General features: G+C 36.8%; 1 protein-coding gene across 1 annotated transcript in view; it reads right to left on the bottom strand.

Annotated features, from left to right (window-relative positions):
- Sbf2 (SET binding factor 2) overlaps positions 1-25617 on the bottom strand; it is a 352132-nt gene that overhangs the window by 115313 nt on the left and 211202 nt on the right. The window contains 3 exon segments of the mRNA XM_037211535.1: positions 11988-12137; positions 13772-13881; positions 17175-17379. Of these exon segments, the coding sequence (XP_037067430.1) occupies positions 11988-12137; positions 13772-13881; positions 17175-17379 (465 nt within the window).

Here is a 25617-nt window from a genome sequence, read left to right as displayed (position 1 = left end):
CAATTTGTATCCCCTTAATGTCCTTATGTTGTCTTATTGCTCTGGCTAGAACTTCAAGTACTCTATTGAATAAGTATAGGGAGAGCAGACAGCCTTCCTTGTTCCTGATTTTAGTGGAATTGCTTTGAGTTTCTCTCCATTTAATTTGATGTTGGCCGTTGGTTTGCTGTAAACTGCCTTTATTATGTTTAGGTATGTTCTTTGTATTCCTGATCTCTAAGACTTTTATCATAAAGGGGTGTTGGATTTTGTCAAATGCCTTTTCAGCATCTAATGAAATGATCATGTGGTTTTTTTCTTTCAGTTTGTTTATATGGTATATTACATTGACAGATTTTTGTATGCTGAACCATCCTTGAATCTCTGGGATAAAGTCTACTTGATTATGGTGGTTATTTTTTCTGCAGTATTTCTCTTTTTTATTGGATTATTTTTTCATACTCTGTCTTAACTTTATTTCATTCAATTATCTGCAATTTTTTGAATTTGTGTAGGAATTTATTCATGCCCTCTTTGCCTCATTGGTCATTCTTACAATAATCCTTTTGAATTCTTTGTCTGAAATTGCATCTAATTTGCTTCTATAGATCCATTACTGTGAAATTGGTAAGTTTTGGAGAAGTCATATTGTCTTTTTTTTTAATTTCTTATGTTTGTGCAATGAAACTTATACATCTGGGATATGGTATTTGGTTGGATTTAAAAAAATTCATCCATTTTTTCTTTAAGTCAAAGTATTTGCAATGTTTTAAATGTGACTAGGTTGCAATAGTGATTATGCACTGTTTTTCTCTATTGGGCCAAGGGTTTGTAGCTCAATAATCAAGCCTTTATCACTACAGGTTCTTTTTTTTGTTTTGTTTTGTTTTGTTTTTTTGAGACAGGGTTTCTCTGTGTAGTTTTGAGCCTTTCCTGGAACTCACTTGGTAGACCAGTCTGGCCTCAAACTCACAGAGATCCGCCTGCCTCTCATTACAGGTTCAGGGTATTACACTCACACTCTAGTACAACTCTGAGAGTAGAGTACTATCTCAGAAGCATATACAAGTGATGGATAGACCCACTATGGCAACATAGGAATAGCTAAGTAGAAACAATGACCCCTTCAACTCCAATACATTTCAGGGAGTAGAGGAACAAGAATACTACAGTGTGTACTAAAATGCCAGTTGCTAAGGGTTAGAATGTAACAAAAATAAGCAGATCAATAAGAGGAGCAATTTAGTATTTGAGCAACAGAGATAATAAACAAGAGAGGTAAGTGGAAAGTGAGAACAATAAAGACAAAGGACCGAGATAAGGCAGCTAGAAGTGAACGTAGAACGAAAAGGGAAAGAGAGAGAAAGAGGTAAAGAAATTTAGTAAGCCAACTTAAAACAACCCCAGCTCTTGGCAGGCTGGGGCAGGGAGACGTCAACCTCAAGCCAACCTTGTTCTATGGGAAAACCTATCTCCAAACCCAACCCGGAACAGGGCAGGACAAAGCTGGTCCACAAAGTTGAAATGAGATCTTAAGTATATAAAAGTGAAAGAGAGAAAAATAGGAAGTGTACAGAGTCTGTTTCTTGGTGGCCCCTAAAGTGGCCAGTGGTGCAGCCTGTTTCTTTGTGGTTACTTTTGTGGAAGCTGGTGCAATCTCTATGCTGTCCTGGATTTCCATCTTTGAATATTTGGGTTAACAGGAATGTCTTCCAATGAGGACATAATATTTGTGGTATAACATTTCCTATGTTGAATTTTGTGTTGTTTGCTCCACAACCAAAGGGTGTGGTTAGTGGAACAAGTGATAAGTACTATAACTTCAGGGTTTTTTTCTGTCTCTACATCATGTTAGAGCTGTTGGCAACCTTTCTATTGGGTACCTAAGACTCAGTCTCTTACAGTACTTGCCAGCATTTGTCCCTCTTCTGGGGGAGCTGGTGAATCCCAGAACACACTGCAGTCTCTAGTATGGACCAGATTTTCACAAGAGATGCTCAATGGTTCTGAATGAAAGGTTTTCTTTATAACCAGTAGAATCCTGCAGGCTAGGTCTTAGAGTACAGGCTTCTAATACTTTCCCTAGGTTCTCAGAGTGGGCTGCAAAGGGAGGCACCTTTGCCTCTAGAGCCACTGACTCAGCAGGGATATTTTTAAAAAACGCCTTCTTGCCCCTGCTTTAGCTGTGTGCCTAAAACCTAAGATTATCTTTGGGAACCTCCTTGCTCCCCAATTGCTGTCTGCTTGGATGGAAAATCTGCTTAGTGATACATCCAGTATTTGTTTTTCTTTTTGGAGACAAAAGTTTCACGAAGCCCAGGCTGTCCTCAAATTCACTATGTAGCTGTATTAGTTAGGGTTTCGATTGCTGTGATAAAACACTATCGCCAAAAACAACTTGGGGAGGAAAGGGTTCATTTGACTTGCTCTTTCAAAACAGCACTATTTATCACTGAAGGAAGACAGGACAGGAACTCAAATAGGGCAGGAACCCTATAGCAGGAGCTAAGTCAGAGGCCATGGAGGGGTGCTGCTTCTTGGCTTGTTTCTCATCGCTTGCTCAGCCTGTTTTCTTATAGAACCCAGGGCCACCAGCCCAGGGATGGCACCACCCACAATGGGCTGGACCCTCCCACATCATTGACTAATTAAGAAAATGACCTCCAACAGTGGTTTCAACCTTCCTAATGCTTTGACCCTTTAATTCCTCATGTTGTAGTGACCCCAACCATAAAATTATTTTCATTGTTATTTCACAATTGTAATTTTGCTAATTATGACTCATAATGTAAATATCTGATTGCAATCCCTGACGAAGGGTCAATAGGACCCCCAAAGGGGTGGTGACCCAGAGGTTGAGAAGAACAGCTGTATGGGTTTGTCTACATCCTGATCCTATGGAGGCATTATCTTTTTTTTTTATTAAGTTTTTTCTTTTATTTAAGTCCTGACCACAGTTTCCCCTCTCTCGTCTCCTCCTGTCTCCCCTTTGCCCTCCTCCTGCCATTCACTCCATCTGTTTCTGTTCAGAAAGGGACAAGCTTCCCATGGATGTCAACAAAGCATGGCATATCAAGCTGAGGTAGGATTAAGGCAAGGGGTGGGGGATTGTGGAATAGGTTCCCAAAAGCCAGCTCAAGCATTAGGGACAGGCCCTGATCTCACTCCTAGGAGTCCCTAAAACAGACCAAGCTACATATCTATCACACATATGTAGAGGGCCTAGGTTGGTCCCATATAGGCTCCCTTAGCTGTCAGTCCAGAGTCTCATATGAGCCCAGGTTAATTGTTTCTGTGGGTTCCCTTGATGACCTTGACTACCCCTGGTTCGTACAATCCTTCCTTCCTCCCTCTCTTCAGCAAGATTCCTGGAGCTCAGCCCAGTGCTTGGCTGTGGGTCTCTGCCATTTGTTTCCATTGGTTACTGGATGAAGGCTCTCTGATGGCAAGTAAGGTAGTCTACAATCTCATTACAGGAGATGGTCAGTTCAGGCACCCTCTCCACTATTGCTAGGAGTCTTAGCTGGGGTCAGCCCTGTGGATTCCTGGCACCAGGTTTCTTCCTAACCCCCAAATGTCTCCTTCTATGAAGACATCTCTTCCATTACTCTCCCCTGTCCTCCCCCCAACCCCCTCAACCTGATCCCTCATGTTCCCACTCCCTCACTCCCAGTTTCCTGAGATCTCTTCTATTTCCCCCTCCCAGGGAAATCCATGATATGATAGTATACACAAGTGACCCCAAAAATTCTACCAGGGAGCTCCTACTGCTAATAAACACCTTCAGTGATGTGGCTGGATACAAGACTAACTAAAAAAACAAAACAAAACAAAAAAAATCAATAGCCCTCCTATATACAAATAATAAATGCGCTGAGAATGAAGTCAGGAAAGCAACACTCTTTACAATAGCCACAAATAATATAAAATATCTTGGGGTAACTCTAACGAAACAAGTAAAAAACCTGTATGACAAGAACTTCAAGTCTCTGAAGAAAGAAATTGAAGAAGATATCAGAAGATGGAAAGATCTCTCATGCTCATGGATCAGTAGAATTAACATAGTAAAAAATGGCAATCTTACCAAAAGCATTCTATAGATTCAATGCAATTCCCCTCAGAATCCCAACACAATTCTTTACAGACCTCAAAAGAACAATACTCAATTTCATATGAAAAAAAAAAAACCAGGATAGCCAAAATAATCCTGTACAATAACCAAACTTCTGGAGGTATCACCATCCCTGATTTCAAGTTCTACTACAGAGATATAGTAATAAAAATAGCTTGGTATTGGCATAAAAACAGACACATGGAACGAATTGAATACCCTGATATAAACCTACACACCTATGAACACCTGATTTTTGACAAAGAAGCCAAAATTATATAATAGAGACAATTTTCTTAACTGAGGTTCAGATGATTTTAGCTTGTGTCAAGTTGACATCAAACTGTCCAGCACAGTAGTCAAGGATAACCTTGATGAAAGGTCCTCCTGCTTTCCCTCCCAAGTGCTACCTTGCAGATTTACACCACCACGCATGGCTGATCTTGCTTGAGTTGCCTGTGGAGCTTTTATCACCCCCACCACCTCTCCCTTTCTGAGGCACATGTAATGCTACACACTGGTGTCTCACATGTTCAGGAAGACTGTGAGTTTGAAGTCAGGTGGCCAATTTTAAAAAGATTTCATCTAAGAAGAATATCAACTAAGCAACAAATCAAAATTTCATAGCTCTACATTTTATGTCAATGTTCTGTTTCAAATTAATCCTTATTTTCTAATGTACAGTCAGTATCCATATGGACATTTGGTTATTCCAATATTATTATTTTTATTTTGGCTTTTTGGGACAGGGTTTCTCCATGTAGTCCTGGCTATCCTGGAAATCACTCTGTAGACCAGGCTAGCCTCGAACTCACAGAGATCCACCTGCTTCTGCCTCCTGAATGCTGGGATTAAAGGCATGCGTTAACAACAAGCTTCCAAACTATTTGTAAAGACACAAAACCATTTATCTCCCTATTTTATCATTTCAATGCGTTTGTGAAAAATGCCATAAATATGGGTCTACTTATGATTGTTCTTTTTCACTGACCTAGCATTGATGCTTTATCTTGATTAACCTGGGTTGTTATGTTTTAAAATTCTCCAAATTTGTTCCTTTATTGAGTGTGTAATTCTAAGTCTATAGTACTTCCACAGAAATTTAAGAATCAGTTTGCTAACTTCTAAAAGAGGGCAGCTACAATTTTGACTTAGATTGCATTTAATACATAGTTCATTTATAGAGGGATAAATGACATCTTAATAACACTGTCTTCTACATCTCTTGAGTCTTTACTTTTAATGATTATGTAATTTAAACATAGTCATTTTTGTTAGTTTCGTTATTTTTTATATTTGATCTTTTATTTAGTATTTTAACTGTCATTTATGCATGTTAGATAAGTAAATATAGTCTTAGGGGGAGGTCTAAGTTTGTCACTGGTTGGTGTTGAAACTGGATCATGCTCATGGTTTTGGACCATTTTACAACTGTGAGCTCATGTTTTATTGAACTTGATCTGCGGAATCCTGATTGCTTAAATAGGAAATACATTACTTAAAGAAAGATGTATAATTGCTTCTCCTGGCATGCTACTAAGTGGGGATTGCTTCTTATTTTCAGTGTTTCTATCTCAATGTAAAATTTTCAGGTTTAACCAGCTGTCCAAGCCTTAAAGAGACCAAGGTATAAGTGTGGTCAAAAACCTGCTGATTCAGGGGTTGAAGAGATGGCTTAGTGGTTAAGGGCACTGGCTGATCTTCCCATAGATCCAAGGATCAATTTCCAGCTCCCATATGGTAGCTCATTGTCTGTAACTCCAGTTCCAGGAAACTGGCACCCTCACTGACATACATACAGGCAAAACACCAATGCACATAGAAATAAGTCTTTACAAAAACCTTTTTAAAAATCGTGCTGATGCTTAAGACTTGGTTCATTCTATTTGGAGATACTCTCTTCTTCTTGAGAACCATGTATCAAAATTATGATTTATGTTTATTTGAAAAATTTCAATGTCTTTTTCTCAAAGCATGGAGTTAAACATAATGAGAGAAATGGAGAACTTCATTGGGTTTTCAAATCATAATTTATTGTTAAAAGATAGTAGCTAAGATCTAGACATAATAAAAAGCTTTAAATGGAGGTTCAATTCATGATTTTTGATCCCTTGTTTTGAAAATATGATCCATTTTTTGAAATGAGATGTTATGTAGGAATTAATCACACCCTGTATAAAACAGTACTGTGAAAATTTATCTTGGCTTTGAAAGAGCCTGATAAACAAAGTAGTTGTTTTGCAGTACTGATGTTCCTTTTGGTTTTCCCTTGAGGGCAAGAAAGAGACTAACTTCTAGGTCATGAAAAGAAAGATTACTAAGTGTTTGAATCACTAACTAAAAATTAGTTCATTTAGTTAATATTTCTTTCTTAAAAATATCAACACAGATGTTTGGCCTGCTTTTAAATTCTATGCTTTTGTAAAGGGTAATAATAATGTCATGTTAAATCCCTTTATGCAATTCCAACAAACAGAGACACCAATAAACCCCAAATTGTAAATAAAGAACTCATTCACACAAGGACAGTACATGTAGGCCCATTTGTAACCACAAAGAATGCTTATATGATGGCAAACAATGGTAGGAACATTGATAAACACAGGGACTATGCTTATGTGCATCTGAAATGTTGACTTATTTAAGTACTTATGTAAATAAGGTGTATTTGAAAGAAACAAAAATTATGATTGTACTTTCTATTTTCCAGAAGGATGAGTATTCAAAGAACAAAAAAAAATGTAGTTCAGCTTCCTATAGGTCTGTAAATGACATGATTAATTGTATATGTTCTAGTATGTGTTTTAGATTAAGTTTAGACAAGACCTTAAAAAATAATCTTAAAATGTGAAGCTTAAAGTTTTGAAACTTTAGTCCATAAATGGCATAGAAAACACTGATAGAAAAAAAACTTCCAATACAGTTTTTGTAGCTTTAATATCAGTCATTAAGAAGTTGGGAAACTGTCTAACTTTAGGGCTTCTGAACATCTTGATTTGTCAATCCTACTTCTTTGGTCTGTAATTTATCGATAGAAAAAATTACTATAACAAAGTAACAAAGAATTGTGGGCTTTTTGAAGAGAAAATTTAGTATGGTTTATTCTTTTCATAAGGGTGCACAAAGTTTATTTTCTGTAAAATAATTTTTAATTATAAAAGATATGCTCTTATTATGTGTAATTAAAAGAATTTAAATTATAAATCAAAACTATTAGAATCCATGCCAGAAAAGTATACTATTAATGACTTAGTGTAAATATCTTTCCAAACTTATAATCAATATATGTACACATGTATGTAATTACAGATAAAAAAAATCACATATCTACTTTATATAACTACCTTTTTCCCTACCTCTAATATATAACACAATTGTTTCTATATCAGTATGTATGTAGATTGACACATTTCTATTTAGAGTTGAACAGTCTTTCAAAGACACCACTATTAAATAAATCAATATCAAAATGGTAACTATTGGGAGTTTTGAAATTCCACAGGGCCTCCTGCATGCTAGGGGTGTTCTATCACTGAACTAGAGCCCCATCCCCACAGCCATATCTTGATTTTGATTTTCTTTGTGGTTTTACCACCTATGTTAATATCACTAAGTTAAATATTTCTAGATACTATATGCTTTTGATTTTTTAAATGTAGAACCATATTGTAATTAAGCTGTCTTACACAAAGTATCTTAAGAGTCAACCATATTGTTACCTGTAGCTGCAATCTGTTCATTTTCTCTACTGAATAATACTCTACAGAAAGAAAATTTATCTATTTATATATTCATTCTATCACTGACAAGTTTCAGTTTTCCCACTATTTAAGATCTACTTTATTTTTAATTATGTGTCTAGTGGGGGGTTATGTGCACATATGAATATTGGTGCTCACATAATACAGAAGAGAGAGTTGGAGTCTCTGAAGCTGGAGTTTTAAGCCACCTGATTTGAGTACTGAGAAGCGAACTCAAGTCCTCTACAAGCTATTAACCACTGAGCCACCTCTCCAGGCCCAAGTGTTTCTGTTATTTTAAATAATGCTGCAATGAACATTTTTGTGCATATCTGGAGTGAAATTCTAGTAGAATTATTGTATCTAGGGTAAACATTAGAGTCAAACAGTTGTTTTCACTGTATCTAGTGTAAACATTAGAATGAAGTTGTTTTAAAGAAGTATGTTGACCTTGAAGAAATCATTGTAGAAGACAGTGATTGTTCTCTGTTATCTACAGTTATTTTTCTGAAGAAGCTTTACAGCCTTTGCAGGACTTTGGTCACAACATGGTCCTGGTACACCTGGAATGTCTTGCATTATTAGGTACTGCAAACAGTACACAATAAGGACTAAAGTTATAGGAGTGTGACGTTTTTCTTCATGAAACATATAGATTAGACCAGGGGCTTTGGTATGAGGAACTTGTTTTACCCGTCCCCCCCCCCCAAAAAAAAACCCAAAAACAAAAAACCAACTTTTGTGTAACAATCAATAAATACGCTTCTGCATGGCTGTTCGAAGTTCATTCATCACGGCTGAACCTCCCTGTTGCCACTGAGCCCGGATTACTTCTGGAGTAATCTTTTAATTGTGCCATGCAACTCAGAACACTGACACATATCTCTCTTGGTGTATATAGGCAAGAGAACATCTACTGGAATATCTGGGTCCTAGAATATGATTCATATGCAGCTTTACAAGGTAATGACAAATTACCTTCTTTTCTAATATCTTGTTAATCATAACTTACAAAGTCTGCTTTTTTATTTTACATTTTCATACAAGTATATATTGTATGTTAACTATATTCCCTCAAACTATTTTCTTTTCTTTTCATGCCCTTCCCTTCCCATAAGACCTCCACGTTCCTCTATGCTGGGAGATGTCTTTCTGTATGCTGTGAATATGTGTTGTTCCCATTGGTTAATAGACTGACTGCTTTGGCCTGTGGCAAGGCAGCTCATAGGCAGGTGGGAAATCCAGGACAGAAACAGAAAAAGGAGAGGCACAGGAGAGAAGAGACATCAGCTGCTGCCAGGAGAAGCAAGATGTGAAAGTACCAGTAAGCCATGGCCATGTGGCAACTTACAGATTAATAGAAATGGGTTAAGTTATAGGAGCTAGCTAGCGAGAAGCCTGAAGCATTAGGCCATACAGTTTGTAAATAATATAAGCCTCTGTGTGTTTACTTGTCTGAGGGGCTGTGGGATTGGTGGGACACAGGAAAACTTCTGGCTACACCCCTAGACAGTATTGTTTCTAATTTCCTATTATATATACACAGACATAAATTTATCTATATAAAATCTAGGAACCACAAATGAGAGAAAACATATATTTGCTTTTATGAGAGTAATTTAATGCTTAATATGATTACAAGTGATTGGGATCCTTTTCAGAAAGTTCTTCCGTAGGCTGATGTCTTGAAATGTTTTTCTCTACTTTGCCTTCTATAAATTTCAGAGTTAGAGACAAGGATTCAGTTTCATTCTTGTACATGTAAATATCTAGCTTTCCCGGCATCCCTCGTTGAAGAGGCAGCTTCCCCCACAATGTGTGTTTTTGGCATCTTTGTCAAAAATCATATGGTAATATCCGAGTCTATATTTGGTTATGCTATCTTATCCCACTGATTTACATGTCTGTTTCTATGCCAGTGCCATGGCGCTTTTGTCATTATGGCTCTGCAGTATAACTTGAGACCAGGTCTGATAATACCTCTAGTATTGGTTTTTCTCAGGATTGCCTTGGCTATCCGGGATCTTCTGTGCTTCTATATGAGTTTTATGATTTTCTTTCTATTTTTGTGAAAAATGGAGGAATTTAGGTGGGGACCACATTGAACCTTGAGATTGTTTTTGGCAAGATAGTTGTCACACTATCAATTCAAGAGCATGGTGGTCTTTTCATCTTCTAGTGTCTTCAATTTCTTCAGTGTTTTAAAGTTTTCACCGTAGAAGTCTTTCACTTCCTTTATTAGGTTTATTCTAAGGTATCTCATTTTTTGAGGCAATTGCTTACAAATGTTTTTAAGGGATTTACTAGTTTATACGTTGACAGCATAGTTTATAAGTTATGTAACCTTATCAAAACTTGTACACTTCTTCAATTACAGGAATAGATTTTCTTCTTTAGACAACTTTTTTTTTTCTTTTTCTTGTGTTTTTGTTTTTCACCTGTTAGTTTTTTAAGACAGGGTTTCTCTGTGTAGGTAGGCCTAGCTGTCCTAGAACTAACTTTGTAAACCAGGCTGGTCTCAAACTCAGAGAGATCTGCCTGCCTCTGCCTCCTGAGTGCTGAGGTCAAAAGTGTGCGCCACCACTGCCTGGCCTAGACCATCTTTTTATACACTTATTAATTGGATAGTTTTCTTTACATGTTTTCCCCATTTAAAAATTAGGTTGTCTTAAAAAAAAATCTACAGATGTTATTACAATTAAGATACAAATTTGTTGGCAATTATATGCTTTACACACATCTATCAGTCTGAGGTAAGTATTTTCATGATTCTGTATTTTTATAGATGGTCTCACTGTGTAGTGCTGGACTGTCTCTAACTCCAGACCTCTTGTGTTAGCCTTCCCCGCATAGGATGAGGTGGTGTGCTACTATTTCTGGCCTGTGTTGTCACTCTCTCTAGCCTTTATTTATTTGATGAAAAGAAGAGGGAAATTTTAATGTAGTCAAATCTTTTAAGATTGGCACTGCTGGTGACTTAAATAAATCTTGCTCTACCCCATGTGAAACTGATATTGTGTAGTGTGAGGGTGTATACTTTTTGTGTTGGTATTTTTTCTTTTTCTTTTTTCCAAAATAGGGTCTCATTATGTATCTCTGGCTGTCCTAGTACTCACTTTATGTAGACCAGGCTACCTCAAACTCACAGACATCTACCTGCCTCTGCCTCCCAAGTACTGGAACCAAAGTTATATGCCACTATGCCTGGCACATGTTGAAGGTATATTATGTGTATGTGCTCATCCACAAGTCCCACAATTACTTACGGAGTTGATCATAATTCTAAATTAGCCACTGTTCTAAAATGCCATTTTCCCATAAAGCACATTTCAATATGAGTGTGCATCTTTGGGCTCTTTCTTCTGTTTTATTGGTCAATGTGAATATAACTTTGCCATTTTATATTATCTAATTATTTGAGAGCTGACAAGGCAAGTCTCCATGACTTGTTCTTTTTCTTATTAGAATAAGGTTGGTATTTACAGAGGATTTTGATCTTCTGCTTGGATTTTTGACAGGAACTACATCATCACCAGAGATTATTTTGAGAACTGTCTGTGATCATATACTATACCTTCTCATTTATTTAGCTTTCTTTCATCTACAAATTTTATTACCAATCATATCCTGTGGTTCTTGTTTCCACTACACTATACTTTACATGTATTTTATTTAAATCACTTGGCATTCAATAATTCTCAATATTTAAAGAGAACAGGATGACAGCCAACAAGGAATCCAGATTACTTCTTCTAATTTGAGTCTTCATTATTTTATAGGAATATTATTTTTGTAAGATCATATACCTATTCTGAAGCCCATAGGAGACTGCTTCTTATAATTCAGTCTTTTATCATTGGATTATTCATCATTAACTGTTCTCTGCTTTGACAGTACAACTAAAAACTGATTGAGGAGTGACATGACTATAGGATTTTGTAATATATGACTCTATGCCTTTAAGATATTGCTCATATTACAAAATCATCATAGTAACACAGTACTTGTCTAGAGAAAAGAAAGAAAGACCAAAGAAGTGAGCATTTACATCAATTAGTGAGCAAGCAATTCAATGATCATATCTTCATTAGCCACAGCAGCCTCAAGACATTTATATTTCAGGAAAAAAGGTATTTCTAAAAATCACTCAAGATTACCTGCAGAGTACAATTCATCATCCTTATTATGTAGTCAAACTGCTGATGATCCAATATTGCCCGGTTCTGCTGGACATGCAAACCCAGTTCATCAGTGAGACACTGTCTTGCTGCTTTTCCTTTAAGGGCCCTTAAGGCAGCAGGAAGGGTCTGAGGACAAGAGAAGTCCAAGTGACCAAATGTACCTTCAAGCAACCACACTGAAAATTCAAGAACATCCTGTCAAGTATTTAACACAGTTCCTAGAATTGAATTCCTAGGAAACAGGTGATTCACTGCTAAGACCGATTGTAAAATAGATTTGTAATTATATGTTCATTTGTAAGATAGCAAGAAAAACAAGTACAAGTAGCTTATAATGTAGGTTGAGAAAACATTAAATTCACCCCACCCCAGACTTCATAGAACTTTAGTGGCTAAATAGACTGCTGCTTAGACCATGACCCAAAGCTATAGATATTTAGATCTCTTTAGATATATTCATTAAAGCTCTCATTATAAGAATATTAAGAAATGGCTCCTCTAATTCACCATATACAGTCTGTTCATTTGCATATATTAAGAAATGGCTCCTCTAATTCACCATATACAGTCTGTTCATTTGCATATAGTATTAAAGAGCTTATTTAATTTAGAGAACATAAAAAAAAAAGGAAGGTACAAATTAGCAAGAAAAGAAAAAGTATTAGAGCAGGAGGGCCTACCAACACTAGGAGCAGATATAAACACAGCATGCAAAGCCTAGTATGATGGCATCACCTGGATTCAGAGGGGCTGAGGAAAGAGGGTCAGGAAAACAAGGCCAATCTAGACTACTACCCAGGGAGACATCGTCTCAAAAATCTAAAACCAAAACAAACCAAACTAAGAAAGAAACAGCATGCAAAAGCTGAAGGCAAGAGAAACAAATAGGAAACCTGCCACATTTGGAGATAGATATATCTATCTCCAAACCATACCAGTCAACCAACAAATAAATGACTAACAAAAACATGAAAAAGTGAGAAATGATGGGTTATTCAGTATAGTAGCAAGCAACTGTACATGTTTACCAACCCCCTGTAGCAGATGTTCAGAACTGTGATCATGAGTCACCAAGCAAAGGCTATGTTATGTTTATCATGTTTCATTGAAGAAAGCAAGAAAACCCAAAGAGGCACGTTTAAATTGTAGTATCAGTTTCTAGTATGCTCTAGACAATTTAACTAGATTCCTTAGGAAAAAAAAAGAGAAGAAATTATATATAAAATAAAGTATGTGAAAAAAGGTTTAAAGAATCGTGCTTTAAAATAGGAGAGAAAGTGGCTAGAGAGATGGCTCAGCTGTTAAGAATGTGTATTGCTTTTGCAGAAGATACAAGCTCAGTTCCAAGCACCCACATCAAGTGACTCATCACACACTAACTCCAGCTTCTGGGGTTCTGATGCCATGGCCTCTACAGGCACCTCTGCACTACTCATGTGTATATAGCGCTCTCTCTCTCTCTCTCTCTCTCTCTCTCTCTCTCTCTCTCTCTCTCTCTCTCTCTCTCACACACACACACACACACACACACACACTCATACAATTTAAAATGATAATATTAAATCTTTATAACAACTAGAGAGAAAAACTGACTACCAAATTCTCTTGTGGGCAGAGGCTTGAACTAGTCTTAAATTTTGGACACTATTCATTTAAAATGGCTTAAAAAGACAAAAGAGAATTAGAGAACAGATCACTTGCCAACTTCAAAATGTAATTCTAAAGGGAAAATATTAAATAGAAAAATGTTATTTTATTACCTTCTCAGTCTCCAAAGTTTTATTTTCAAATATGAATGAGATGCAGTTTCTAACAACTTCCAGTCTCTGTGCACTGTTGAAAACTGTTATCACTTTATCCATTATTGAAACTAGTGGAAGAATATAAAGAAAACACAAATAAATTAAAACTACATAAATTATACACTGACTAGTCTAATCTTTCAAATCCTGGGCAAAATTAAAATAACAAATTCCATGTAATAAGAAAAAATACTATATATTGGTCATGGTAATAATCTTAAAGTGACTAAGTTTTCCCTTTGGAGGATACAACTTAGTTCACATTTCATAATAATGAAGAGGCAAATTAATCAGTATTACACTTGCAAATATATACTCATCTAACAAATCAACTTCGAGATATACCCAGAATGCTAAGCTAGAGCTAAAATGGGAAAGAGCTCCATAGTCATGAGATTTTAATACATCTCCTTCAACTGCTAGGGAAGAAGGGACGAGATTCAGTTAAAAAAAAAAAAAAAAAAGTCCATAGCCTCAACTCTTCCTCTCAGTCTCATATTGAACTTGAGCTTGAAGAGGTGAGCCCAGTCTTAAAATAGAGGGCCATGATCCAAAGGAACCAGAACAGTTGAGAAAGCAGTTTATTGGTGGTCTGGGCTTTGAAACTACAGATGATAGCTTAAGAGAACATTTTGAGAAATGGGGCACACTTACAGACTGCGTGTTAATGAGAGATCTTAAACAAAATGTTCCAGGGGCTTTGGTTTTGTGATCTACTCTTGTACAATGTGTGCTCGGCCACACAAGGTTGATGGGTGAGTGGTGGAATTAAGAGAGTTGTGTCTAGAGAGGATTCTGTAAAGCCTGGTGCCCATTTAACATTTAACGGTGAAGAAAATGTTTGTTGGTAGAATTAAAGAGATACAGAAAAATATAATCTGAGAGACCACTTTGAAAGGTATGGCAAGACCGAAACACAGAAATTAGGGAAGGCAGGCAGAGTGGGAAAAAAAGAGAGGATTTGCTTTTGTAATTTTGATGATTATAAAATTATTGTTCACAAATACCACACTATTAGTGGGCATAATTGTGAAGTGAAAAAGGCCCTTTCTAAACAAGAGATGCAGTCTACTAAATCACAGAGAGGTCATGGAGGTGGATCTGGCAACTTTATGGGTTGTGGAGGAAACTCTGGAGGTGGCAGAGGTAATTTGGTTGTGGTGAAAACTTTGGTGGAAGAGGAAGCTATGGTGGTGGAGGTGGCGGCAGCAGAGGTAGTGGTGGTAATGGTAGATAAATGGATTTGAAGGTGATGGTGGCAACTATACTGGTGGTCATTGTTACAGTAGTAGAGGAGGCTATGGTAGTGTTGGACCAGGATGTGGAAACCAAGGTGGTGGATCTGGTGGTGGAGGAAGAGGATATGATGGTTGCAACGAAGGAGGAAATTCTGGTAGAGGTAACTGTGGAGGTTGTGGGAACTATAATGACTTGCTCAGGCAGTCCCTATCATGATGGCTATGAATCTGGTGGTAGAAGTGGTGGATATGGTAGCAGAAGACTTTAAAAAAAAAAAAAAAAACAGTAGAAAAGGGCTCCAGTTTTTATCGAGAGAGAATAAGGAGTTGTCAGGAAAGTGGCAGGTTACTTCAAGACAGTTGTTCCAAACATATTATAGGAACTGTAAAAATCTGCCAATAAAGGAATGATAATCCAGTCAGAAAAATTACTGCAGCTTAAACAGGAAACCCTTCTTGTTCAGGACTGTCATAGCTACAGTTTGCAAAAAGTGCAGCTATTGATTCCAATGTAGTATCAATTAAATACATTCCTGAGGTCTTTTATCTGTTGTAGCTTTGTCTTTTTCTTTTCATTACATTAGCTATATTGTCCTGTAAATTGTGATAGTAGTAACAGGAATAAAAAATTAAGTTAAAATTTTAATTTAAAAAGAAAAAGAAAAAAGAAAGACAGTCCATAAAAGAGGAGAATGTATTTACAAATCAGATATCTGGTAAGGGAGTCACTTAAAAACTACAGAAAATTCTAGTAATTCAGTAATAAATAGCTCAAATTAAAACTGGACACACACCCTTTTATTTAAAGACAGGACTCACTATGTAGCCCTGGCTGCCCTGAAACTTGCTACATAGACCAGATTGGCCTCAAATTCAGAAACTGACCTGCCTCTGACTCCTGATTCCTGAGACTAAAGGTGTGTGCCACCATACCCGACATCAGAGACATTAACAGATGATGCAGAAAAGGCAACAAACATAAAAAGCTGCTGAGCATTCTGGTGCTGGAGGGGTGTCACATTCTTGCCCATTGCTGGTAAAGTATAAGAAGGGCAACTGCTGTGGAAAGGAGGGTCAGTTCTTAAAATCACAGAGTATCAGATCCCACCCCCAGTTCCTACCTGGGAATGTACTCAAGAGAACTGAAAACACATATACACAAGAGTTGTGCAACAGTGTTCACAGCAGCATTATTCATAAAAGCCCTGAAGCAGAACCGAATGTCTATCATTTCAGGAATGATTTAAAAAGGTCAAATGTATATTTTTCCCTTATTGTTGAATGTTATTTCCCCCTTACTGTTGAACATTATTCACCCACAAAAAGCAATGTCATACTGACATATGCTACCATAAAAACGTTGAAAATATTATGCTAAACGAGTAAGTTAGTCACAAAAGAATACATGGTACAAAATTCCATTTATACAAATGCTCATAATAGGCAAATTCATAAAGACAGGATGTAGATTACTCTCCAACCTGGAGAGAAGGTAGTTCTGGAAGGAAGTAGGAAATCATTGACAACAGGTACAGAAGAATGTTTTTAAATGGCTTAAGAAAATGTTCTTTAAACTAAAGAGTGATAATGGTAGAATTAACTGTGAGTTACTCAAAGTCACCACACTATATACTTCCAGGAGAACTTTTGATACGTGAACTACAGTTCAGTAAAGTGTTTTAAGAAAGAAATAGATTTTACAGTGGCAGCAGTCAGATAATTATCACTTTTTCTGAGAGGTAGTGTTGATGGAGTATCTGAGTGTTGGTAGTACTTTGATTCCAGTTCATGAGCTTGTTCATTTTATAAAATCATACACTTCCTTTGCTGTGTCTTGTATTTTGATAAAAGGACACACAGCTTGTTTTTCGCTCTTGTGGTTTTGAGACAGAGTCCCACTGTGTAGTCTAGGTGGGTGTTGTACTCCCTATATAGCCAAGTCTGGCCTAGAACTTGGAGTAATCCTACTTTAGCTTCCTGCATGCTGGGGTTATAGAAATGTGCCACCACCCCATTTCATAAAAGATTTATTTTTGAAAGGAGCAAGGAGCAAACATACACACACACACACACACACACACACACACACACACACACACAGACACACACACACAAATACATACCAACAGGTGGACCTGCTGGCACCACACATTTCTTTTCTATTCTTGTAGCAGGAGGTGCATTCTGGTTCTTAGCAAGATTTTCCTGTATTAGTTCCTGAACCCGGGCTTCATTAATCTTTGGGAAAGGAAGAATATGAACTCTCAGGTGGGATCCTTCTGTTGGGCGTGGAACTTTCTGAAATGCCATATGGGGGTTTGGATTCTCCTGTAGCATCAGACACAAATGAAAGTATCCCAGTAAATATATTTAACATAACAGTGAAAAATAGGAAAAATAGAAGAGCACAGAGTTACACACTGGAATTAGGTGAGTGGTTATACATTCATATACATGCCAATGTATATACAATACCAGAATCTCTGAGACAGCTGGTCTTCTTCCATGAGTATGTCCCTTGCTTAGATTTTAGATCTGATTGCATTAATTATGTGAATACCTCAATGCTCAATCCTTGGCCCTTTACTCTATTAACACTTAAATCCCTTCGAGATCACTTCCAGTCATTTACTTCTTAATCATAAAGATATCAATGAGTCAATGTTCTTTTTTGAGGAGGGGTTGTTTTTATTTTTGGTCTTGTTTTGTTAGACAGGGTTTCTCTGTGTAGCCCTGGCTGTCCTATAACTCACTTGCAGACCAAGCTAGTTTTGACCTCATAGATCTGCCTGACTGTGCCTCCCAAGTGCTGGGATTAAAGGTGTGTGCCATTACTGCCTGGCTTGATTCAGTGCTCTTAATCTGAGTGTTCTCCAATTCTATAGTCTTCTTCTACAGTCTTCTTTTTAACTATCTACACAAAATATTTCCACTAAGATTTAAAATAACATCTTCAATTTAGATCTAAAATGTAGTCTATCTATAAATCTATTTTACTCAGTCTTGATCACTGCAGTGAATGGCATATATATATATATATATATATATATATATATATGTATGTATGTATGTATATATATATCCCAATCATTTCTGTGGAAAGATTGGTCATCTTTAATCCCCTTTTCTAACAAACAATTATCCATTTCTCTTATGGACTTCATCTTCAGAGTACATTTATAATCTGACTATTTCTCAATTTAGTTAAGCCAAAAGCTCTTATATTATCCAGTATATCTGGTCCCCTTGGTTCTGCCCTTTTCCATCTTCCAACAGTGAAGACACTGACTTCATTAAAAACATGACATCTCACCACACAACCTTGCTCAGTGAAGTGGCCTCCTCAACAGAGTGAACCCCAAATTTATTAATGAGACTGCAAGATCTAGCCTTTCTATGCAACTATATGCTACATCCATTTGAGCCAGGGCTCACAGGCTTTCCTGTTCCTACCTTAAGTCCTTGGCACACAACTGTTCCCTTGGTCCAGAATACTTCTCCATTCCCTCTGAATTTGTGTTTTTTATGTTCATCCTTTCTGGACACCTTACCAAAATTATATTGCCTCCCTTAATACATCCATTACCTTCCTTTTCACATAGTATGGATTTTATTTATTGTTTAGGCTTGTCTTACTCAAAGGAAGCACCACAAAAGCAGATGTTTTGCTTAATTAAAAAGATACTTTTAATTAAAAAATTTTAAACCATTTTATTTTGCTTTGTGTATATGTATGTGTGTTTCTGTGTACATGTGTGCATATGCATGCAGGTGCCTGCAGAGGCCAGAGGAGGACATTGACTCTTCTGGAGTTGGAGTTCTAGGTGGCTATGAGTTGTCTAATGTGGGTGCTGGACACTGAACTCCAGTGCTTTACAAGACCTCTGGGCCATCTCTCCAGCCCCATATTAAAGAGGGTTTTTTTTTTTTGTTGTTGTTGTTGCTGTATTTTGTTTTGTTTATTTGTCCTGTTCTATATACCTGTTGCAGGAAAAAATTGAGAGACATGAAGAAGATACTAAAGTATTTCCCACTGTATCCTAGCAAGTGGGAAACAATGACACACATCAAAACTGTAATGATTTAATTATTTTAAAGTTTTTGGTGCAGGAGATTGAACCCAAGACTTTCTATATGCTACCAGTGAGCAACACTCCCTAACCTTACCAGCTAATATTTTTAATATTCTAGGGCCAGCATGAAACTTTATCTAGCATTGAGTTAAGGAGGATTCTATTTCAAATCCTGAGCAGAGTGGAATTTATGTGTTCTCTAAAGTTCTCTAGGGAAGGCTGCTTTACAACCTTTCTTAGACCAATTCTAGCATTTATTATCCTTCTGCCACCAGAAAATTCCTTACTTCCACTGAACCTATGCTATTCATGGTGTAGACTAAACTCATTAGTATCCTATAACAAGCTCTTGTCAGTTAAAAATGGTCAACTGTCACCACCTATTAGAACTATTCCCCCAAATTCTTTTTGGCTATGTAGCCCAGACCCAGAAAAAGAAAAAGGTAGATTAGGGCAGAGGACACAGTAAACATTTCTCAAAACACAATGGAAATAAGACTGCTTTTTTTATGGGTCAAAACACCATATTTTCATTCTTGTACTGCTCAACATGTGATGCTAGATAAATAACTTTACCTAAGATAATCAGGCTTATGTTACAAATTTCCTTGAGAAAGCAAAATTGTATATAAAATTCTACCTGGAATTAACACAAACATCATTTGTCTGTATTCTCTGTACTTTCTTCAAAAAGTAGTACATTTGCTTGCTTTGATCATTAGCATGATTTCTATTCATATATTCTCAAAATATTTAATGAACAATTTTATAAAATAGTGGAATAGTTTTTCCAGTCTGGAGAGGTAATTCATAAGGATCTTGAACCCTGAATCCATTAAGTATATTTACTATTTCTATTTTGACTTAGTTTTGTAGCAATTAAAAAAACCCCTCTGCACTCTATTTCAAATGAAGTAATAATAGTCATCGTGACAACTTTTAAACATTTTTGTGTGTGTATATATGCTCACATGTGTATCAGCATCAGCATGGGTGTATACCTAAGGAGTTTGGGTGGACGTTTGAGGAAAGTTCTGGTTGTTGGTTCTTACCTTGCATCTTGTTTGAGACATTGTCTCTTGTTTACTTCTATGTAGGCTAGGCTAGCTGGCTTGCAAGCTTCTGGTATTTCTCCTGTCTCTACATTCCATCTCCATACAGACACACACTGAAGTGAATTATGGACTTGCACACCATTGTGTCTTGTTTTTACATGAGCTCTGGGGATCTGAACTCAGGTTGTCAGGTTTGCCTGACAAGGGCTTTACCCACTGAGCCATATACCTAGCCTCCTCATTTTAACAACTTTTAAAACATTAAAGAAAACCCTTTTGTAATAATACAAGTATCTCTGAGTTGCATTTTATTTTTCTTAGTATGTCTGTTACCTTTTCTAACAATGACTTAAGGTTGTTTAGAAAAACAAAAGGGACATGTAGCACTTCTAGTCAAAATCTGTAACATGGCATGTTTATTTTTATAGGAAAGAACAAAGACTCCTAAAAAGTCAAGGAAGTTCAGAAGAACACTATAACTTGTATCTTACATGCCCCCCAGTGGCTCATATGCTAGGCTTTGTCACCAGTCATTGGTGCTCTTAGGAGTGCTAAAATCTTTAGGAGTTAGGGACCAATGGAAAGAAGTTACATAAGAAGGTATGCACACTTAATGGGGGTATTGGCCCCTTGGCTCCTTCCTGTCTTTGCTTCCTAGCCACAGTAAGATGCACACTAGTCATGATAACTATGCTACCAATGCCCAAAACATCAGGGTCTAGAAGCTATTGTTTAAAGTATCTGAACCAGAGAATCAACATCAATCTTTCCTCCTTGTAAGTTCATTGTCTCAGCTATTTTGTCCCAGTAACAGGGAACTGACCAACAACAGAGAGAAAATGGGTGAGTCAAGGTTTCCAGATGTATCCAAACCTATACAAACTTACGACTATTAGTGAAGGGTTAAATGGACAAATTGAACAGACAGCCCAGAAACAAGATTAGATATGAAAATATGGTAGCACTAGGTACATATGTTTTTATATAGCATGTTTTAAAATGAAATGCATTCCTTTCCTTTCTAAGATTGCAACACCAACTACTTACATGTTAGTAACTTGTGGTAAAGAAGCAGTAGTCTACACATAAATCACTAATTAAAGAAAAGGTGTTGCTTGTTAACAGTATTCCTATAAACAAAATCAGAAAAACTGTAAACCAAATCCATGCAACAAGTATTTAAAAAGTCCATGTTAAAAGTTCAAGGTGATCCTATCTGCAGCTGCAGAAACATTCTACATTACAATGCAGACCTTAGAGAAATTTACTAAATTATCACAATCTGTGTTTACAGGATGCAAATCTACTATCTGGTTTACTGGCTGCTGTGTCTGTCCACTACTGCCCTCTAATGGGCAGCATGTTAAGTGTAAAGGACCACATGTGTCATCTGAAACTATGCTTGGACCCAGAAGGACAGCAAGGAAAGGAAGCTCAAGTTAGATTTGATGTATTCAAGGGGGTCTTAGAAATATCTACTTTTACTTCTCACTATCAAGGGGTTTTGACTGGTTCCTTAGGTTATAGATTTAATTAAAAACTGTAGTCCAGTTTTGCTGCTGAAACAAGGAAATCCATTATTTCCTGAGAGTCCAAACCAATGAACAAATTTTTACTTGGGTTCAGAGAAATGTAAATACAAAGTAATAACCAAAGCCTTAGACAACTGAACAAGGTAACATGAAAACAATTCTGCGCAAGTCAACCAGAATGAACAGCCCGAGAAAGTCTGGATAAATTCAGCCCTACCATTGGAAGTAAATTTTAAATTCTGATGATAATTTTCAAGACATGGTCTTTATAATCCTGTTATAGTACACACAGGGAGAAACTCACTGTTTTTCTCAGCCTTGAAAAAAAAATTACACACATTTATACCATATAGCTGGGGAACATAAATTTTTCTTCCTTTGCCAGACTAAATGAGATTATATATAGCTTTTACAGAAAAGAAGGCTGAGCATACATGTCAAATAAAGGCAAAACAAAACAAAGCAAAAATCCTAAGATTCACTGGGAATCCAAAGTAGGCAATAGCCACACTAGGAAAAAAAAAATTCATCCTACAAATTTGACTTAGCAGTGAATAACAAATCAATGTAACTTTGTTAGAGGATACTAAATATTCAAGATTAGCTCAGATACTTAAAATTGTTTAATGTGCACTATTCATACCTAGCACTCTGGGAGATCACACAAATCCTCCCAAATATAGTTGAAGACATTATTATTATTGATGATGTAAATCACTAAATACTACCAATATAATTGGACTCTTGAGCTGCCTAGCAGTATGTAAGATTGATAGAATGAAATATTCTTGATTTTCCAACCTGATAAGCCTTTCAAAAATAGAGTGAAGTATTCTTGATTTTCCAACTTGATAAGCCTTTCAAGGATCACTCAGATGTATCATAGTCTCTTAATTAACATAATGCATTTGGTGTTGAGGATTTCCCATCTAATATGCTGACTGTTTTACCTTCACTGGATGTGCTTCTCAATCTTACTACTACTGGCATTTTAAACGGGACCATTCTTTGTTTACAGTGGGGATGGAGAGTCCTCATGTATTATAAAAAGCCTGTATTTACTAGATGACAAGGCCTCCCTAGCCATGATAACCAAAAGTATCTTCTGATATTGCCCAATATGACAATGTCTCTAAATACAGTGGGAGGGCCGAGTTTTTTTGAGAATCATTACTTTAATGACTCCAGATGGAGAGTCTCTATTCTTAATTACTTTTATCACAAATATTAAGGCAGCATTTGCATATAATGATTAGCTAAGATAATACAAATTCACCTGCTGAAATTAAAACAATAGCCACAGAGATACTACTGCACACTTATGAGAATGACTGCAAGAAAAACAAAGAAACAGAAACTAGCAAATGATGACACTGAGTGTTGCCGAAGATATAAAGCAAATGAAACTCTCATGGGAATTTCTGCTAGTGGGAATGCAAAATACTATAGACACTTAGAAAAACAATCAGCAGTTTTAAACAAAGTTAAATGTTGTGTTACCAGATATCCTGGTATCTTAGTCCTAAGTATTTATCTAAGAGAAATAAAATTTATATTTTTTCAAATACACGTATATTCAAGATGCTCTTTATTGCCAAAATTTGTTTTTCAGCTGGTCAACAGAGAAATAAATCTTAAGTAATCCATAAGTGGAATGCTACTCAGAAATGAGAGGTATATCTCCAGCTATGTGTGACCATGGGTGAATTTGAAATACATATTAAGAGAATGAAGCCAAATTCAAAACAATTGAATTGTGGAAAAAACAAAACCACAGAGATAGAAAACAGACCAGTGGTTACCAAGCATTTGAGGCAGTAGGAGGATGTAACTACCAAGAGGCACTAAAGAACTTTCCAGAGTGATAAGAACGTTATAGGTATCTACTATAGGGCTAGTGGCATATTGAACTTGTCAAAATGTATAGATGTGTATATTAAAATTTTTATTCTGTGTGAATCAAATCACAATAAATTGACCGTGAACAAGCAAACCAGACAGAGGAGCTTATGCTTAGAGTTAAAGGGTCTTATTTCAACTGATTTTCTAGTACTTTGAAATGAAGTTTCATAAAATTCTACTCTTAATTATTTTGGCATTTCATTACAAGGTCTTTTATATATAAGGTCTGGAATCACAGGGATAAAGTAGGAAAACAGGTGCTCGTGCAGACACTAAAAGGTAGAAGGCAGCTTTCAGTATTATCAACTGGGCACAAAAAAGGAAAAATTGTATAGATGTGTATACACTAATCTTTATGGGATAAACTCTACCAATGATTGCATGACCTGATTCAAATGTATTTAGTCTTCCCCTCTATTCCACTTTTCCAAGGTACTGAAGTCACCAGCACTTTTCTTAATTATTTAGGAAGTTCCAGGAATCAAGAAAAGCAGCCAACTCTAGTTCCATTCATAGAACTCACATGCCTGAAACCTCATTAAAGGGCAAAATAAAGGAGTGATGAGAAGAAACTGGAAAATCAAGACTTCTTTGAAATCCTGAAATGGGTTTTGAAGACAAGCTAGACACACATACCAGATTTAAGTGCAATAAAGTATTTACAAACATTTGAATGGAATCACCCTTTGTGAATTTTAAGCCAAGAGTAATCAAACAGTAAAATTATCTGTTTGTTCCTACTTACCAAAGGGGAATTTCAGAAATGTGACTTTGACATGGTAGCGAAATTGGCTTTCATGTGGATTACTTTCCATACACTGACATGATTCCTCTCCTTAACCCCAATTTCCCAATTTCCTGCATGACCCAAGAAAGTAACTTTACCACAGTGGTCTGCTTTTTGTTTTGTTTTGTTTTAATTTCATAAAGTTTTTATACTTTAGCAATGTTGGGACTGTCAAAAACTTCAGAATCTTACAACTAGAAGGAATGACAACAATCTATCACAATACTCCCAGATTCTCAATCATCATGTTGATCTTTTCTGAAAGATATTAGGAGAATCATGTGCCTAAAGTATGCTTGACACTAGTAAGTACTTGATAAGTACATACTGGATGAATGGAATCAACTAAATTAATGGAACTGAATTAGATTTTTTTCTTTTATTTTACAATACTATTCAGTTCTACATAACAGCCACAGATTCCCTTGTTCTCCCCCTTCCTGCCTCCCCCCATTCCCACCACCTCCAGATCAAGGCCACCCCCGAGGACTGAGATCGACCTGATAGATTCAGTCCAGGCAGGTCCAGTCCCCTCCTCTGAGACTGAGCCAAGCGTCCCTGTATAAGTCCCAGTTTTCAAACAGCTATCTCATGCAGCGAGCCCACGATCTGGTACCACTGCCTAGATGTCTCCCAAACAGATCAAGCCAATCAACTGTCTCACCTATTCAGAGGGCCTGATCCAGTTGGAGGCCCCTCAGCCTTTGGTTCATAGTTCATGTGTTTCCATTCTTTGGCTATTTGTCCCTGTGCTTTATCCAACCTTGGTTTCAACAATTCTCACTCATATAAACCCTCCTCTTTCTCGCTAATTAAGACTATTTTTTTTTTTCCGAGACAGGGTTTCTCTGTGTAGCTTTGCGCCTTTCCTGGGACTCACTTGGTAGCCCAGGCTGGCCTCAAACTCACAGAGATCCACCTGGCTCTGCCTCCCGAGTACTGGGATTAAAGGCGTGCACCACCACCGCCCGGCAAATTAAGACTTTTTTAAAAAGCCTAGTAAAGACTCATGAAATATAAAGTGCATTTCAAAGAGTTAACAAATAAGGCAATTTTTATTTTACATAATTATGCAAAGTTTCATTATAACCACTTTAAAAACTGAAAGACACTGGTTGTGACTTACATTCACTCTTAAGAATGTATAATTGGCTCAGGTGCAGGCCACACTAGTCAGAAGAACAGGTGAGTAACCTGCCTGTCAGGTGAACTGTCCC

Source organism: Peromyscus leucopus, chromosome 1 (assembly GCF_004664715.2).
Source record: "Peromyscus leucopus breed LL Stock chromosome 1, UCI_PerLeu_2.1, whole genome shotgun sequence".
Taxonomy (NCBI): Eukaryota; Metazoa; Chordata; class Mammalia; order Rodentia; family Cricetidae; genus Peromyscus; species Peromyscus leucopus.
The sequence above is the reverse complement of the archived record's forward strand: the minus strand, read 5'-3'. Positions and strand labels throughout refer to the sequence as shown.